The following is an 18,881-nucleotide window of genomic DNA, read 5'->3' as shown; positions in this document are numbered from 1 at the left end:
ATCTAACCTGTTCTCAGCCCAAGCTTTAAATTAACTTAATATATCAAGTGTTTCACTTTTGAATTTCAAAAAAATAGCAAAATGGCTTCCTGGAATAATCATCAACAAGCACAAACATGTATATTGCCCCACCAACTTAGACATCACTTATTCGACCAAAGAGATCCATATTTACCAGACCCAAAACTTGATTAACAGGCATGCTGACACCACTCCATTTTTATATGGAAGCATAGAAAATATGTTGAACATCCTTTTTCGTATTGCTTTAGAGCATCCCATATATGTATTTTTTAAGGAGATGAGTGTTTTTTCTCTCTTTCTTTTTCTGCAGAGTATTGAAGGAGGAGGGGCTGCTGATGACAAATCAGGGCCTTCTGTGGAGACTAAGGGCTGCATTCAAGATGTGATTAAAAACAACTCACAGCCCACATGCTCAGCCCAAACCACTGAAATATACCTTCCTGTGCCAGACTTGGTACTGCCCAGGGACAATGAGTTGGTAAGTTATGTTCTAGTACACAGTAAAACCTGATTTAAACCACCTTCAGTTATGAAAATTTCTCGGTAGCAATAAGGAAGATGGTGTGTCTGTCATAAATATAAGTATATTAATGGGAAGTCACTTACAGTAATGCCACCGTCAGTTGAGGGCTTTTCCAGTTGTAAGGTATGAGGCCGAAAGCTGAACAACACTAATCTTTTAATAGTCAATATCACTTGTACAACAATGGAAATCTTCTGATGGAAATTACTTGTATCTGATGGAGTAGCCTTGTGGATAACAGTGCAAAATGTCTGTTTAAGCCATTTGGCTTGGCTATAACTGGGCTGTGTCTCATTATAGCCCTCTCATTGTTTTTGCCATCTTCCTCCTTAGTTTCAATGAAGGATCCAGCTATAACTGTTGTGACACCTCATTACAAGCCTGGGTAAAGAAAATATTGAGACAATTCATTGTACAGTGGAACCTCAATCTACCGTTCCAGCTGTTTTGCCTCTGATGTAAGTTGCCAAAACTCTCATTCAAACCACACGCCCTTTGTGACATAACTCTCCTTCCATAGTTGAACGTTGATATTCAGGAGTTTGATCCGGAAGTCACAAAAATATCATGAGTACATTGGCCAGCTGGAGTGATCTAAAGGAAATGAGGATTTTTTATCATTTAATGAGCTTATTATGGTTTTTTCTTTAATTGAGTGAAGCCCATTGCTATCTTCCAGTTTCAAGTGAAAGACGAGAATGAAGGTAACCTCAGTGAAGGGATTTATCCTATGCTGTACACATCAGATCCAGCAGGAATTTCAACTGATGTGTCAGACCCATTGGCCACTGATGAATTGGTGAGTTTACATCTGCCTTGTATAGTTATATTTTTCTACCGCACAATGTCATTCCTTAGTGGAATATTCCCAGCACCTCTTAGAACAAACGTAAAGCATTCTCCTACTCCTGATCAATAATGACCAGCTACAGAATACATTTAATGAATGAATCATTTTAAATGAATTATTTATTGTAATGAACCTTTTTTTTTGCCTTTTTTATGCGGAACTGACGGCACAAATGAATTTACTGAGCAAGTGAGAGCACTGTCATCACATCACTGAGCAGTTATTAATGTTTTGATAGTATAACACAGTATTTAAATCTGGTTTTGACCGAGTGGAAGGGTGATTAGGAATTGAGAGTTAAGATGAGTACTGTTGAGTTTGGAACAGTTTAATAGCATGACCATGACATCATGATGCAGCTGCTAGCCCGGTCAAACTACATAGCTCGTTCCTTATGACAGATTGATATCCACAGGAATCAGATCAGATATGGAGTTCATTATGAAAGTGAATGGGAATATATAACAAGGACTAGGGATTTGTCCTTTACCATTTTTGAATGGGGTGTTGCACGTTGGCAATGCAAATCGATTACCAAAAGACATCAAATTTTAGTGAGGTGAACTGATTTTTATTTACTTTGACTCAATTTTCTGCTGTTGTTGTTCATAGTCTTGAAACTCTTCCACTATTAATATAATATTAATATTTTGCTTATTCTTAGATTTATATTATTTTCTTAGAAATCAGTGCTCTTTGCCTTGCTCATTTTTGAAAATTAATTATAATGCATGGGGAAGTCCACAATTTTAAGAACTATTTACTCTCAAGATTTTCCCAATAAAGGGGTTCCTTCTTCTCACCAAGAATTTCATTAGATTATATTGAAACAATAAGTACTTTATTGGCCAAATGTTGTTGGTTGATTAAGTAAATCTATTTCTACTAAGAGGCAAGAATCGTTCATTGGGAATAATTTATTTTGTACTGACATCCTGTAATTAAAGCATTCTTCATGATCACTTTTGCTTCTTGTACCAATTGATTAAAATATGTATCAATGAAGGTTCCTCTTTCCAATAGAGTAATCCGGTAACATACAAGTGCCCTTCTGTTAAAGAAGATCATATTAGCGATGACGAAGATGGATATAGACTCAATGATTGCACTGATGGTGCCTCAAGCAAACTGATACATCAAAATGTTTCTGGTCAGGTAATACTATTTATGAACTATCTATTGTCTGTTGACCTTGAGTTACCTACAAACTGTATCAGCATCTTCCTAAAATTGGTTTTTCTTATTTTTTATATATTTACTGTCTTTTTCTGTTTTAAATCCTTATTAATCTAACTAATGATATATTTACATCTAGAAGCAATCTTTTCCCTTCTTCCCATCCATTTCTCTTTTTGACTAATGTCTTTATAAGTCTATCATATCTCACGCTGTGGCTGATCAAGTTTTGTTTATTAGAAGACTTCTCCATCTATTTTCGGTACTTCCTCATTCGATCCCTTTTATCTTCTTTATTCTTCACAAGCAATGTTTTTCCAACGCTTCCCCTTATGCGTTTTATACAGCCATCGATATTAAAACCTTGCTTTTAATTTAAAATATGCTCGAAATGTAGTGTCAGATGTATTATTTCTATATTTATGTAATAGTACTCTCAGCTGTATGAAGATTCCTGATTTCTTTTGAGTTCTCTTTGTGGTAAAACTATTCTATTCACTATTTCTTTCTTGCTTCATCCATCACTGATAACTAGGCCTCATGTAGCTTGTCTGCTTTTAAGGTTATGAGGCATGAAAATGACATTGTGTTGAAACCATGGTCAGGAGTGGAGATATATGTAAAAGTGTGGAAGTTGTCATTTGTTGTTTGTATTTTATCATAGATAATAATTGCATTTACACCTGAAGCAATTTCATACGGTTGAAAGCACTGTTGTATAGCTTTTGAGCAAATAAGTATGTAAAGGTTTCAGTTATTTTTGTGCAAGATAATGACATTCTTCTCAAAAGCTCAGTGCTCTTTGCTTTGCTCCTTTTTGGAAGTTAACTACAATGAAAGGGGAAGTCCCCACTTGTCATGTTCTCATGGATGTTTATTGTTTGTTTATGTTACATGAATACAGGGAGCTGTAGACAGCCTTCAAACAAATGACATACACGAAGCACAGTATCATGACATCTCCCTTTTCCATTTACAAATTCAACCCAAAGTACCATTTCAACGTTAACATCAGATTTCAAAATTTTTTTTTCACAAAAGTAATGCACTTTAACATCACACAATTTACAAATAATCAATCAAATACAAAATTAATATTCAAGTAATAATCATGACACTTTTTATTAATCACAGTACCTCTTTGGTTTTCTCACAATCCTGCCTGATCTAGTTTTGTAGTCACTATTAATTACATTGTTACCATTTGTTTTTATAGGGGTTATAGATTGTCTCAAATGGAATGAATTCCTTCGCAACAACCGATCCTCATGATTTTTTATTATGTAAGACCTTGGTGTTCTATCTTTGGCCACTATCACACCAGGTAGCCAGACTCTCTTATTTTTAATTACAATATTATCACCTGGCTGAAAGTTTTGCCTGGTTACCGCACCTCTGTCATAATATTGCTTATTTTTGAGCTGGTTGGACCTCAGTTTATTACGTACATCTTTCTGAATCAGTGGCTTTAACAATTTGCTTCTAACAGGCAATTTGGACCTTAGTCTTCGACTCATTAGTAACTGAGCTGGTGATGCACCTAGGCCAGAGAGAGGAGTGTTTCTTTATTCCAACAGTGAGAGATGAACATCATCTCCACTTTCATTACATTTTCTTAGCATCATCTTACAGATTTGAACTCCTCTTTCAGCTAGTCCATTTGATTTAGGGTAAAGTGGCGAGCTTGTTCTTAACCCTATTCCCCAATCATTAGCAAACTTTCTGAAGAATAGTGAATTAAAAGGCATATTGTCACAAGTAATTACTCTTGGAATACCATGGGTTGCAAAAAGTGGTTACAAATTTCTTACAATTGTATCTGCTGTACATGATCCTAGCAATAATAATTCAATCCAGTTTGAAAAATAATCAATTACAACTAGATAAGTCTTCCCAGCAAAATTCATTAAATCCATACCAATCTTTTCAAAAGGAAATTCTGGTATTTCATGACCAATCATTGGCTCTTTTATATTTGGAGATCTAAACTTTTCACAGACACTACACTGTTTCACATATTGTGCTGTCTCTGTTAATGTTAGGCCAGTACAACACTTGTCTATCCCTAGCTTTGGTTTTTTCGATTCCCATATGACCCTGATGAAGTAATTCCAGCATGTATCGTCTTAATTTTGTTGGCACTATTAACTTGTTATCAAAGAACAATAATCCATTATCCTCATGAATGTTAGTTCTAATCTTATAATAGCTTAGTTCACCATCAAGATCTTGCCTTCTGGGCCAACCAGCTTCACAGAAATTCATAACCCTTTTTAAGCTCACATCCACTGCAGTTTCTGCTTTACATTCCATCTTTCTTTTTTCACTCATTTGCAATTGATCACTTACACCAACTACATGTATTAACTCCGCTTAACAAGGTTCTTCATGGACATCGTCTTTACAATATGACCTTGACAGAGGGTCCGCTATGTACATTAACTTGCCTGGTAAATACCTTACATCCAAGTCATATTTCAATAATTTAATTCTCATTCGTTTAAGTCGAGGTGACCCAATTTTAGCTATGTTCATTTTTATTATTGAAACCAAGGGTTTATGATCAGTGTATATTACAACTGGTCTACCATATATATAATAGTGAAATTTTGATGTGGCAAAAATGACACTCAGAAATTCCTTTTCTATCTGTGAGTATGATTTTTGAGTTTCAGTGAGAGCACAGGAAGCAAAACTAACTGGTCGATTTCCACTTAGGAGGCAACACCCTAGCCCATCTTTAGAGGCATCACATTGTATTGCCAGTGGCTTATCTTTAACATCATTACTTATGATTGGTGCTTTTGTAACAATCGATTTTAAATCATTCAATACTTTCTCATGAACTGGCAGCCAACACCAAATACTCGTTTCTTTTAATAACACTCTTAGGGGAGTTGTTATTGCTGCCATGTTAGGGATAAATTTTCTCATATAACCAAATAATCCCAAAACTCTTTTAAGCTCTAACTTATTCCTTGGCGATTCAATACTCAAGATTGCTTTAATCCTAGTTGGATCCAATTTCATACCATTCTTACAAAAAATGTTACCTAGATACTTTACTTCCCTCACTTTAAATTGAATTTTCTCTGCATTAAACTTGATATTCAATAACCTTGCCCGACTTACTACTTTGGACAATATTACATCATGCTCTTTTTCATCTTTAGCTGCTAATAGCAAGTCATCAAAATAAACTATTACTCCTGGAATATCACCAAAGTTCTTTTCATTCAGCCTTTGAAAAAGTTCTGGGGCATTTTTCAAGCCTTTTAAACTGATAGCAACCAAATGGTGAGCTAAAAGTGCAGAGTTCAGATGCATTTTTATCTAATCTAACTTGATAGAAACCATCTTTTAGATCAAGTACTGTAAATACTGATTTATTTTGTAACTTTGAACTTATATATTCAAGAGTAGGAATTTGGAAATAGCTCCGCTTTATGCACCTATTAAGATCGTGGGGATCCAAACACAATCTCATTGTTTTATTACTCTTCTCAATTACCACTAAATTGCTCACCCATCCCTGTGGATTTTCTACTTTCTTAATTATATTATCACGTTCAAGCTTTTCCAGCTTATCTTTTAGTCTTTCCCTTAATGCCAATGGCACTCTCCTAGGTGGATTAGCAACAGGGACTGAATTCTCATTTAACACAATGGAACAAGTTTCAGGGAAACATCCTACACCTGAGAACAAATCTTTACTATCATTAACAAACTTATCCTTTCCACAACATTTTACAATATTCACCCATTTTCGGTGAATTAATTCTAGTTCAACACAGCCACATAAGCCCAATAATGGCTTGGTTTTAGAGTCATTGTCTTCAACAACCACAAAATTTAGTACATAATCTTTTCCACTCTTCAATACCCTACACTTTAAGTCTATCACTCCAAGTGGCTTCACTTTATGACCATTAAATGATTCTAATATTAATGACGTGGGTTTCAATCCCACCTTCATCAAATTACCACTTTCACACTGTTTCAGTATTCTGTAAGGCAGAACATTCACTTGAGCACCTGTGTCTAGTTTAAATTTGACATTAACACCATTCACATTAATAATCTCAGACCGGATATTTGAATTATCAGTACTCAAACTGCTCACAATACTTTCAATTACAAAATCATTAAGCTCATGTTCAACTTGATCAGACAAGTCAACTGACTTTACTTTATAATTATTATACAATTTTCCACTTTTACATGCAATTGCAAAATGATTTGGCTTTCCGCACTTTTTGCAAATTTTACCAAATGTTCTACATTCTCCTTTTCTATGCTTATAAATGCATTTTTTGCACAAATAGATATCATTTACTATCGTCTTGGGTAAGTACTTATCAGTATCCTTCAATTCTTCCTGCCGGGGTCGCCATCTCGTCCCTTTCCTGATGACTGCTTCCACGGGCTTGGCTCTATGCAGGGTCTCGGCCTGTAATTTCCCCATTTCGGCTGCCTTGCTGACCTCGATGCACTTATCAAGAGATAATTCTGGTATACGCAGAAGTCTCTCTTGTTCCGCCAAGTCATGTATTCCGAGAACAATTCTGTCTCTCAGAACACTCTCTGTCTGATTGCCGTACTCACAGGTTTTGACTAACTTTTTCAAGTCAGTGACAAAAAAGTCAAAGGGCTCACCTTCCTGCTGTTTGCGAGTGTTAAACAGGAAACGTTCAACCACCACGTTTTTTCTAGGATTCGCGTATTTTTCGAATTCATTGAGAACTTTATCAAAATCCGACTTATCTTCTTCTACTAGGTCAAACGTATTAAAGAGCTCAACTCCATCCTCACCAATTACATTCAGTAAAATGCCAGTCTTAACTTCCTTCGGTTTCGTTTTCAGTCCAGAAGCTAACATATATATCTCCAAGTTTTGCTTAAACTTCCGGAAATTATCACTTATATTGCCCGTTAAGAATAACGGATTTGGTGGTCTCGCTTGTTGCATTCTCGAGAATTTTTCTTTTTCACTTAGCTTTGACCCTGTCTGACTACGTACTAGCAATCACGTGGTCCTAACCGAGCACTGCCGACTGCACCATGTCATGTTCTCATGGATGTTTATTCAATACTGCGTTACATGAATACAGGGAGCTGTAGACAGCCTTCAAACAAATGACATACACGAAGCACAGTATCATGACACCACTTTTAAAAGATATTCATTCTCATGATGTGCCCAATGAAGTTGTACCTCCCTTTTCTCAAGGATTTTATGAGATTGTATGAGAAGGAAGAATAAGTTAACTGGCTGAATCTTGTTAGTCAATTAAGTTACTCTGTTTTTTACAAATAGGCCAGAATACTTCATCAGGGATTAGTTGTTTACTACAGACACCCCGTAATTGAAGCTTCGTTCATGATCACTTTTGCTTGTGCACCAATTGATTAAAATGTTCATCAAAGTGTGTTCCTCTTTCCAATAGAGTGATCCGGTAACGTACGACTGCTCTTCTGTTAAAAATGATCAGATTAGCGATGATGAAGAAGAAAATGTGGTGAATGATTCCTCTGATGGTTTCACAAGCAAACAGGTGCATCAAGACTCTTCTAATCAGGTATTACTATTTATGAACTGTTTATTTTTCATTGAACTTGAATTGCATATGAACTATGTTGCCATCATAAACCCACGTTCCTAAAATTGATTTCATAGAGTCCTCAAATCTTAACTGACATCTGGGTATCTTTTCATGTTATTGCTCTTCTTTTTGTTTATCCTTAATAATCTGACTTGTTAAAACATATTGAGCCATTTTTTCCCTACTTTCAGTCCACCTGTCCTTCTCTTTGTCTGTCAATTTTCTCATTACAAGGCCATCATATCTCATGATGTAGCCGATAAAGTTAAGATTTTTAGAAAACATCTTATCTCCCACTCTTCTTTTGACTTTTCTGCAGCTGTCAATTTTGAAACCTTAATACCATTTATAAATATGTTCCATATGTAGTGTTTGATGAATTGTTTCCTGACATCTGTATTTTAATTCTCAGCTGTGAGTAGAATCTTCTTTTTTTAGAATGCTCTCTGTACCTGTGCTATTCTACTTACTATTTCTTGCCCACTTCATCTATCACTGGTTATTCTGCTTCCATTAGTATTACATGTCAGTCAGTTTTTAAGGCTATGTGAAGTGAAACTGAGATAGTAATGAAACCATGGTCAGTAGTGGAGATATACATTTCCAGTTGTCATTTGTTGTTTATAATTATCACGGATATATTGCATTTATACCAGAAAAAAATTTCACATCCTTGAAAGCACTGTCGTATACCTTTTGAGCAAATAAGTTGTTAAGTATTTAGTTATTTCTGTGAAAACTAATGACATTCCATTTCAATATACATTATAAAATTTTTATTTAGTCCCTAGAACAGCTCAATACACACCACTCATCAATTGTTTGTGCAGGGTAAAATAAACCTTCATATTTTCCCATTAAAGTTAAGCATCTCTTGTTCTATAAGGAGTTCAGGTATGGATAACTTTTTCCATCAACTTGGAATTGCCTCCTGTTATATCTGGACTGAGTAACTTATTTTTATTAATCAAAATGTGTGACAAAGTGACTTATAAAGCAAAGCACAATAAATTATACTCCTTTATTGACCCTATTGATTTTCCATGAATGTGTGTTGTTACATTTGTGCTTTGGACTCTCATGGACATTTCTCCCATAAAATAGGTTTCTATTAAGAATAGGATTACATCTGGAGTTTTACATTTCCAGAAACCATTGCCCTGAGGATCATGGCATGGCTTTTGAAGGGATTTTGCAATGCAAATAAGGGGTTTTTAGTGTGTATTAAAGTGGTAAATTTAATAAACATAAACATTATAAAATTCTGACAGTATTTACTTTGAGGATGCTTGCAGGGTAGCATGAAGAATTTATCCATCTTGAATGAACTTTAATTTTATTCGTGACAAATTCTCAACAGCATTTCTTTTTTTTGTATCTCAATCATGTATGATGATGATTGGCATTATGTTGCAGCCCATAGCCTTAACTGCTTCCCAAGGTGAAAAGGTAGAAACTCAGGGCACAGGAGCCATGATAGAAGACCTGGAGTGGATGCTGATTGGTGTAAAAAAGGAACCATCTCTGGAAGAGAATACCCAGGTATTTAAGGAATTATTGTTATGGAATTTAATTAATTGATGACGGCGACATGTAGTAGGTAAAAATGTAAACATTTATCATTGTCAATGGTAGGATGTTTTGCTTTCTGCACAGCTGTTAAGGTTACCCATTAGATTCAAAGTTTCTTATTCCTGAAGTAGTATTCATATCTGAAAAGAAGCCGTTTTCATTCCTCTTTATGTTTTATTTATGTGTTATAGTATGCCTTCCTTATATTTAGCGAAAGCTAATGCTGGTCGTAATAAATCATCTCATTCAATATATCAGGTCTTACATTCAAATCAAACTTTTTAGTGATAGAATATGTGGGAAGCTGTCCACAAATCACCCAAATGTAGGTTTACATAACCAATGGTTAAAACAAGAAAAGTGGGTCAACATTTACAGGTATATTTTACTCCCTTATAAATGGTCTGCCTTCATGTAGGAGCGATAGCCCGGTGGTTATGGTGTGTGGCTACTACCTGGAACTTCTAAGCACAATTTTCGCATGAAGCTCTTTTCATAATTAGTTTCTACTTTTCATTTTACAAATGCCAGCTGTTCATCATTATTTTCATGATTTTCACTGAAAAATTTAGTTTTCAGTGTCGATATCTTCTTCTGCAATGTGGCTGCGTCAGGTTTTATCCCATTTTTTGACATGGATGCCTAATTTCAAATATGTTATTTTGGTTCTGTGATTACCAAAGAAACTTTGATTCTCTTATGTTATCCTATGAAAATAAAATGACATCAATTGCAGAGTTAACTAATAAAGATAATATTACAACGCGGGTGTAACATAAATCAAAGACCACTTTAGTGAAAGAAATGCGAAACTATTCCATTCGCTGAGAGTGTTGAAAAAGGATTTATATTGAGTGGAAAATATTTGTTAGGAATACCAACTTTTGATGCAATGTGGTGTATGAAGTAGTTCTAGGTAATCCATTAAAAAATTCCTGAATCCTTTGTGCATACATGATTCATATGTTGATTATTACTTACAGCTTACGTTAGGCAAGGATGGGGAGCCAGTTGAGAGTTTTACGATTGCACAGGATTCCACTACTAAGGCATTTGGTGAGTACTCTTAATGGTTGAAAGTAACTCTATACACGGAGGAAATGATGCTAATGTGGAGGATGTGGATCCATAATGTGGAGTTAATGCTTTTATTTAGCCAACTTTTACTGTTACAAGGGACGTAGTTGAGCATACGACAGTGGCCTATGCGTCCGCAATAGAATCAGTGGGTTATTGCTCTCAAGGGCTACAAATAGCGGTATATAGATAAGGCATAGGCTGCTTTCTGATGGGATGCCTTTTTACAGGCCACCATCCCCAGCGTGCTGGCGTGCTTTCAAATAACCATCTTTATGGATGCCTTCAGATGAGTCTAATCACACCATGGTCTCCGCAGCACCCATTTCATTCCAGACTTGAGCCGTGCCATCGACACCATCAATGGGCCACAAAATTCAGGCCAATTCCGGATGAGACGACTTACTAGATTTCATGATGCCATGTCATGAATGGTGGATGGTACTGTGAAGTCAGCTCTTCTGAAAGTGGCCTTATTGTGACTGATTAGTCATCCATCCATATTTTCTGTTTTCTTTAGTGCCAAATGGATAAGAGAGAAGAGTTATATTTACTTGCTTTTTTGTGGTCATCTGTATCATTTTTAATGCCTTACTAAAATGTTAGTTGTATTAAAATTTTTAATATTTAACTAGCCATGTTTTGAGACCAGATAATTGAAAAAATAGTAACAAATCAACAGTAAGAAGCACTTGGTCTGAGATTCGAGTATCGAAAAGTCTTGATAGAAAATGTGAATATGGAAACTGGCCATGTGAATGGAAAAATTATCTTTGCTTATGGCCCATTTTAAGTTAGTGGAAAAATTATGGAAAATATTTTAAAAGAGTGCATTCCTTTTCGCCCTTCTTTCTCTATAATAGGCTATGGTACTTTTTAGGTTAAACGGAGAGCCAAGCATGAAGCTGTCTTGGTGGAGAAAATACTGTTGACATAATATAAAATCGATAGTAGTACACCAGTAGTGAAATCAGTATAGCTAAGAACAACCAAACTTGATTTTAATCCCTTAATTGTAGGATTTTGGTGTTATAAAACAGTGTAGTATTGATAGTGGGTGTCATGGTAACTTTACTTATAAGGTGTTGATTCTAGCTGTAAGTTTTATCCACCTAACTGCAGGATGTAAATTCAGGGGCAGTCACTTTCCCATTTCAACTTTTTCAAGCTGAACGTGGGTCGGAGCCGACGGGCATTTTCATGTCATACACCTAACGTCAGGTATAGCTGCCATGGATTTTTTTGTACTACGAGAAGCATTATGACATTTTAAACATTTCTGTACGGAGCTCTATTTTGGGGGGAGTTGCATGGGTATTTTAGTCCCTTAGAATTCAGACCCAGCTCATCTGGGTATCTGTCCCTCACCCCAGTCACTAATCCAGTCATGGCATAAATCCACAGCCAACTTATTGCATTACCAATGTTTTTTCAACTAAACATTGTATTTCAACTTTTTCAAGCTGAACGTGGGTCGGAGCCGACGGGCATTTTCATGTCATACACCTAACGTCAGGTATAGCTGCCATGGATTTTTTTGTCTAAGTTTTTTGTCTGATTTTGAGCTGGGTCTGAATTCTAAGGGACTAAAATACCCATGCAACTCCCCCCAAAATAGAGCTCCGTACAGAAATGTTTAAAATGTCATAATGCTTCTCGTAGTACAAAAAAATCCATGGCAGCTATACCTGACGTTAGGTGTATGACATGAAAATGCCCGTCGGCTCCGACCCACGTTCAGCTTGAAAAAGTTGAAACATTTTATTTTCATAATTTACTCCTTTAAAAGAATTCCTGCGGTGAGGATGATCATAAATGAGTAAGGGTTCTTGTCTTCTATGTATGAAAATGTCCATCGCATCCACCCGACATCCGGCACGAAAGGGTTTAGCCTGACCTACCCACTCATTTATATCCTCACCCCAGTACTCCGTTGTGAAGTGGTTTCGCTGTCAATGGATTTGCAATGATATGTTTTGTATGATTTGTTGCATACTACATACTGTTGAAATATTTATGCTTTGAAATGATTTCTCCATTTTTTCTCGTACATAAGTAATTTTTAAAACGAAATTGTAGCATTAAAAATCACGAATTTCTGAAGTTATAGTCTTAGTACCTTGTGTTCACTAACTTTGTTGTCACAATTCCGTTTAAAATTCCAAAATGCTTAAAAGAGGTTAGTAATTTTTTGGAAGGTTAAATTATTGAAATCAAGTACTATATTTGGTTTAAAAAATACTGGTAACACAATTGGCTGTCCATGGACATGTGTTAAGATAGAGATAGAGGCTCAAGTGCAGTAGCAGGCTTAAAGGAAGGGCACACCGTTGAGTTGTCTCCCAAATCTGAGTAATGAAAAAACTAACGGTGACTCTACTCTACAATAAAGCTACACACAGATAGACTCCAAACATTCTCATGCTGTTCATAGCGTGGAAAATGTTTTCCTAGTGTAGGCGCTTGCAGGAGAGGGTTCTAGTGACTGCCCATAATGTTGCATCCCAACCCTTTAACTCTTCAGTAGGCATGTGGGGCACAAAAGTGGGCGATAGTGTTTCATCAGGTGTGCCATTTATCATATGATGGCATATTATGCACCTGGTTTACAGTAGTTGTACATTATTAAGTCCTCACACAGTTGTATGTTAGTAATGGAACTTAGTTAGCACAAATAGAGTATGAAAGGAAGCTAGCGTGACTTTGCCTCATGCCAGTTAAAAAATTTTCTATCAGGAACGCTTATAAATATGGAACAAACTTTGTGTGAAATTTTTCTACATTGATGAAGACACAGTGTTTCACACATCTAAGTTACTGCTATGGGTTCCTTGTCAAGTGGCCTGCTTTATTGCCTCCTCTGCAGGGAAGGGTAGTGGGGGTGCAAGCGACCTTAAGCTGGTGCTTTACAAGGGACAAAGTTCAACCGTTTTCGCTGCAGTAAGTTACAGAAATCCGCACTCCTAAAATACAAAGCAGTGATTCGCAGCTGTACGATTTATTGAAGGTACCCTTCTTCTGGGTTCATTATCTCTTATCTTAGCTGATATGGGAGTATTTATTGTGGTTGTCACTCCCCTGTCGCGTTTAGATGTAGCATATCTTCTTCTTAGCAGAATTGCTAAATAGTCAACTGAATGGGAAGTGATTCGCAGTTTCCTTTTCATTTTCTATTATAAACTGTGAATAAGCGGTCCTGTTTTTGCAACAGTTTTTCATGGTAACTTTCTTTAATAGAACTTATTTTACATATTTTTACAGCCCAAAGGACCGTACTGAAGTAGTAATTCAGCTGTTGATATTGTTATTCTGTTAGTTGAAGGATTTGTGGGTGCAAAAAGGTACATGTGATAACTAGTTCACTATTGTTTCCCTGGCCCAAATATTTGCAGGAAAAAAGGCTTTCATACATTGGTACGATCAAAAGTAGTTAAATGTAAATTAAGAAAAGATTTTTACCCAGCAAGAGCAGAGCATTGAATTCATCTCTCTTTAATTTCCAAAAGAATTATATGTTCATGTCGTACTTCCCAAAGACCATATATCAGTTCTTGTTCTTTTCACAATGCTTCACGATACATACTGCCATTGATGTTGAAAGTGGTAGCGAGAAGAAATCTGATGTGTGTGCATCCTACAACAAAACTAAAAATGGCGTCGACCAACTGTGTGAAAAATGTAATGTGCCTCAGTGATTATGTAGTGATTATCTGCAGAAGATAGCAGGGATAGCAATAAGGACGATAATTATGATAAAGAGTGGAATCACTACTATCCCAACGCAAATAATAGCTGAGGCGTGCTTGCAATCCTGAAATATGTAACCCTGATACGCCACCAAACGATTGTTTATCTTGATACAGTTAAGGATATTTGGTTACCAGATAGTTGTTTTGGTTATTTTATGGCTTTAAGCTTTAAATGTTTAATAGTTTTATGAAAACTAATTCAGGAATAATTTAAAAAATATTTACGAGATGTTCGTCTGTAGTGCCACAGAATTTACGATTTTAATTTTTAATTGGTTGATTGAATGATGTTTTAATTCACAAAATATTTGCCAATCATAAGATATTGAATTGAATAGTAAATTAATTTATATTTTTAAAATATCTACCTTAGGACAATTTAAAATAAAGAAAATAGGTTTAAATCACAGTCTGCCATAGAAAGGACAAATTCTGAAAGTGGCCTGATTTTATTCTTCTTCATCAATTGTAGGTCAGATGTGTGGTGTGCATGTGTTTTGACTTATGTATTAATACGATGGATTATAACGATTCCTGTTGCCCTAGACGTTTTTGGGTTATGTGTTTCTTTCCCCATTTTTTCCCATCTATTCATTTTCTGTTTCTTTTTGTTAATGGTTTCAAGTCCAAGCCAGGCTAGATTTTAACTCAGTGAATGATGACTTTTTTCATCCATTAAATCACTTTTGAGTGGTAGGTTTAGGAATCTTAGTTTTCATGTTTAACTATGATAGTTGTCATTTGAAATTCTTTTCTAGGAGTCCAAACAACCGATGGAATGCCCATTCAAACAACATCAACATCATATCTGCCTGCGGAAGGAAATGTAAGGAGTTATTCAAATGAGGAATGCACTGGTCCCACAGCTTTGGTGACACAAAGTGATTTCAATGCTGGAGCATCCCTAGTAAAGACAGAAAGAAACCTGATGGAGGAAGACTTGGAAAAGTGTGGTGCTCCAGATACTGACATGAAAACAAATCGCTCAATTCCTGATGATAGACAATGCAATGTGAGAAACAACAAATCACATAAACTCAGTGGAACCGGAGGCGCAAAGACTTTTTTTGGGGAGAAAGGTGGTTTTGATGCACCAAATACTATGAATAGCCTTAGGAATATCAGAATTAATAGAATTGAAAGAAACGGCTGTGAGACCCTCGTGGGAGACAAGGAGGAGATGCCTAATTGCTCGATCAAAAATCCTAGGAGCAGTAACAGGTCAAACAAAAATTCATTTCACTGCAGAGATGCATTGAACGACAAAAATGAGCTAATCAAACACACAAAAAGTAATTCTGTTGCTCATAATTTTGATGTTGTAGCAGAATCATCAATCGCAGAGAAATCTTATTCGTGTTCAGTCTGCAAAAAGTCTTTCTCTCTGCGTAATGACCTTGTTTCCCACTTGCGTTCACACACAGGAAAGAGACATTTTTCATGCAACGAGTGTGAAAAGTCTTTCTCGAATAAGTCCCACTTAGTTCAACATATTCGAACCCACACGGGAGAGAAACCTTTTACCTGCAACTTGCGTGAAAAGACTTTCTCGGATGAGAGCGCTTTGGTTAGACACGTACGCTCGCACACGGGGGAGAAACCTTATTTGTGTTCAGTCTGCAACAAGTCCTTCCCGCGGTCTTATGACCTTGTTTCCCACATGCGTTCACACACGGGAGAAAAATCTTTTTCATGTAATGAGTGTGAAAAGTCTTTCTTGAATAAGTACTGCTTAGTTCGTCATATTCGTATACACACGGGAGAGAAACCTTTTACTTGCAACTTGTGTGAAAAGTCTTTCTCCGATCAGAGCGCCTTTGTTAGACACTTACGCACGCACACAGGGGAGAAACCTTATTCGTGTTCAGACTGCAACAAGTCTTTCTCGCGGTCTTATGACCTTGTTTCACACATGCGTTCACACACGGGAGAAAAATCTTTTTCATGTAATGAGTGTGAAAAGTCTTTCTCGGATGTGAGCAACTTAGTTAAACATGTACGTGAGTACACGGGATGCAAGCTTTATTCTTGTAGCATATGCTCCGAGTCCTTTACTCTGAAACGCATCCTCAATGCACATATCCGTACACACAAGGGAGATAGATCTTTTTCTTGTAGCGAGTGTGAAAAGTCTTTCTCGAGCAAGTACCACTTAGTTCGTCATATTCGTACGCACACGGGAGAGAAGCCTTTTCCATGCAACGATTGTAAAAAGTCTTTCTCGGATGAGGGCGCCTTGGTTAGACACGTACGCATGCACACGGGGGAGAAACCTTATTCTTGTAGCATATGCTCCAAGTCTTTTACTGAGAGAGGCAGGCTCAATGCACACATCCGTACGCACACGGGAGAGAGACCTCATTCTTGCAACTATTGTGAAAAGTCTTTCTGGTATAAGAGCTACTTAGTTGCACATATTCGTACACACACGGGAGAGAAGCCTTATTCTTGTACAATTTGCTCCAAGTCTTTTACTGAGAAAGGCAGGCTCAATTCACACATCCGTACGCACACGGGAGAGAAACCTTATTCTTGTAGCATATGCTCCAAGTCTTTTACTGAGAGAGGCAGCCTCAATGCACACATCCGTACGCACACGGGAGAGAGACCTCATTCTTGCAATTATTGTGAAAAGGCTTTTTCGAAAAAGAGCCACTTAGTTACACATATTCGTACACACACGGGAGAGAAACCTTATTCCTGTACAATTTGCTCCAAGTCTTTTACCCAGAGAGGCAGCCTCAATGCACACATTAGTTCACACGCGGGAGAGAGACCTTATACTTGCAACTTGTGTGAAAAGTCTTTCTCGAATAAGAGCCACTTAGTTAGACATGTACGTACGCATTCGGGAAAGAAACCTTTTTCATGAAACGAGTGTGAAAAGTCTTTCTCGAGAAAGGGCGACATAGCGACACTTTTTCGTACACACGCGGGAGATAGACCTTATACTTGCAACTTGTGTGAAAAGTCTTTCTCGAATAAGTACCGCTTAGTTAGACATGTACGTACGCACTCGGGAAAGAAGCCTTTTCCATGAAACGTATGTGAAAAGTCTTTCTCGAGAAAGGGCGACGTAGCGACACTTTTTCATGCACAATCGGGGGAGAATCCTTATTCGTGCAGAAGGTGCGAAAATTCTTTTCCTGTGAGCAACTTTCTGGTCGGACACATTCGAACGTATGCCGGAGGTAGACCTTGTTCATGCAGAATTTGCAAAAACAACATTGACTCAGAGGTGATCTCTCAACAGTCACATGCGAAACAACACGGAGGAGAAATGTTATTCATGCGGTGACAAAGAGCCTATGGACATGTGTGCACACCCAATAGGATATTTATTTTTGCAACATCTGCAGCAACTATTTCACTCGTTAATACGACCTAGTTACACCATCGTACACAAAGAGAAGATAAAACTTTTCAATTTAACATTTGTTGTAGATATTTTGATGTGAGTGCTTACCTTCACAGTCACATGCATGCTCACATGTGAGAGCAGCTATTTTTATGCATAACCTGCATCAATCCATCACTGCGAGGAAAGGCCTTGACCACCACATGTGTACATGAAAAGCTTTGAAACGTTATTCATGCTGAGTTTGTGCTTTGTATTTCACTTTTTGTTTCAACCTCTACTGCCACATTGACACGCAAGTGAGAGACACTATTCATGTTGTGTATGCTGTGATTATTTCACTCGGCTAAGTCACCTTTGTGCATGCAACATGTTTGCTTGGGGACAGGATAATTCATATAAATGTTACAAATGTTTCTAATTCAATCTCATGCAAATAGGCACCTAAGAGCCCAATAGTTAATTCTTGCCTGCACATTGAGGAACGAATGATAGTTAAGTGCCAACAGGGATTATTGGCAATTTATGTAAATGCATGAAGAATGTACCAAGTCATGTATTTTTAGATTTTCAAAGTGAATATTGGAGAAGAGCAGTTGCAGAAAAGGGCAGGACCAGACTGGCAGATTGGGATGAAGAAGGCTGAATTCCACATTTTTGATTGAAGACGCCCACAATATTCACTCCAACGTGTATTGCTCAAAGTCCAGCCTTTTTTTGTCATCTCATAAATGGATCTGAATTTTCATGGAATATATCATGTGTCCTTTGGATATGCTAGGTTGAAATAATCATTTGTTTCCCCATGCTATAAATAATGTGATATTATTGCATAACAATAGGCTCATGTCAGAGTTTGCTTATTAAATGAATGTAGTATGTTATTTATTTTCATTCTTTAAATATTTGCAACTATATTCCTACATTTTTTTAAATTTCAGTCAAGGCT

General features: G+C 36.8%; 1 protein-coding gene across 1 annotated transcript; it reads left to right on the top strand.

Annotated features, from left to right (window-relative positions):
* The first annotated feature begins 467 nt into the window (after positions 1-467).
* Positions 468-18,520, top strand: LOC124172295 (zinc finger protein 271-like). The gene is made up of 7 exons (XM_046551725.1): positions 468-502; positions 1,227-1,346; positions 2,421-2,552; positions 8,021-8,152; positions 9,593-9,718; positions 10,732-10,804; positions 15,333-18,520. The coding sequence occupies exons 2-7, from the start codon at positions 1,278-1,280 to the stop codon at positions 17,444-17,446; spliced, it is 2,646 nt and encodes an 881-aa protein (XP_046407681.1). The 5' UTR covers positions 468-502; positions 1,227-1,277; the 3' UTR covers positions 17,447-18,520.
* Positions 18,521-18,881: the final 361 nt, after the last annotated feature.

This window comes from Ischnura elegans (assembly GCF_921293095.1).
Source record: "Ischnura elegans chromosome 13 unlocalized genomic scaffold, ioIscEleg1.1 SUPER_13_unloc_1, whole genome shotgun sequence".
Taxonomy (NCBI): Eukaryota; Metazoa; Arthropoda; class Insecta; order Odonata; family Coenagrionidae; genus Ischnura; species Ischnura elegans.
Note: the sequence above shows the minus strand (reverse complement) of the source record. Positions and strands in the feature narration are given on the sequence as shown.

What these genes read in the sequence shown, in the direction of transcription:
- LOC124172295 (XM_046551725.1), top strand. Translation starts at nt 1,278, where the DNA reads ATGCTGTACACATCAGATCCAGCAGGAATTTCAACTGATGTGTCAGAC. An exon ending in ATCAAGACTCTTCTAATCAG is followed by an intron (nt 8,153 to 9,592) that starts GTATTACTATTT and finishes ATTATGTTGCAG; the next exon opens with CCCATAGCCTTAACTGCTTC. An exon ending in TTCCACTACTAAGGCATTTG is followed by an intron (nt 10,805 to 15,332) that starts GTGAGTACTCTT and finishes ATTCTTTTCTAG; the next exon opens with GAGTCCAAACAACCGATGGA.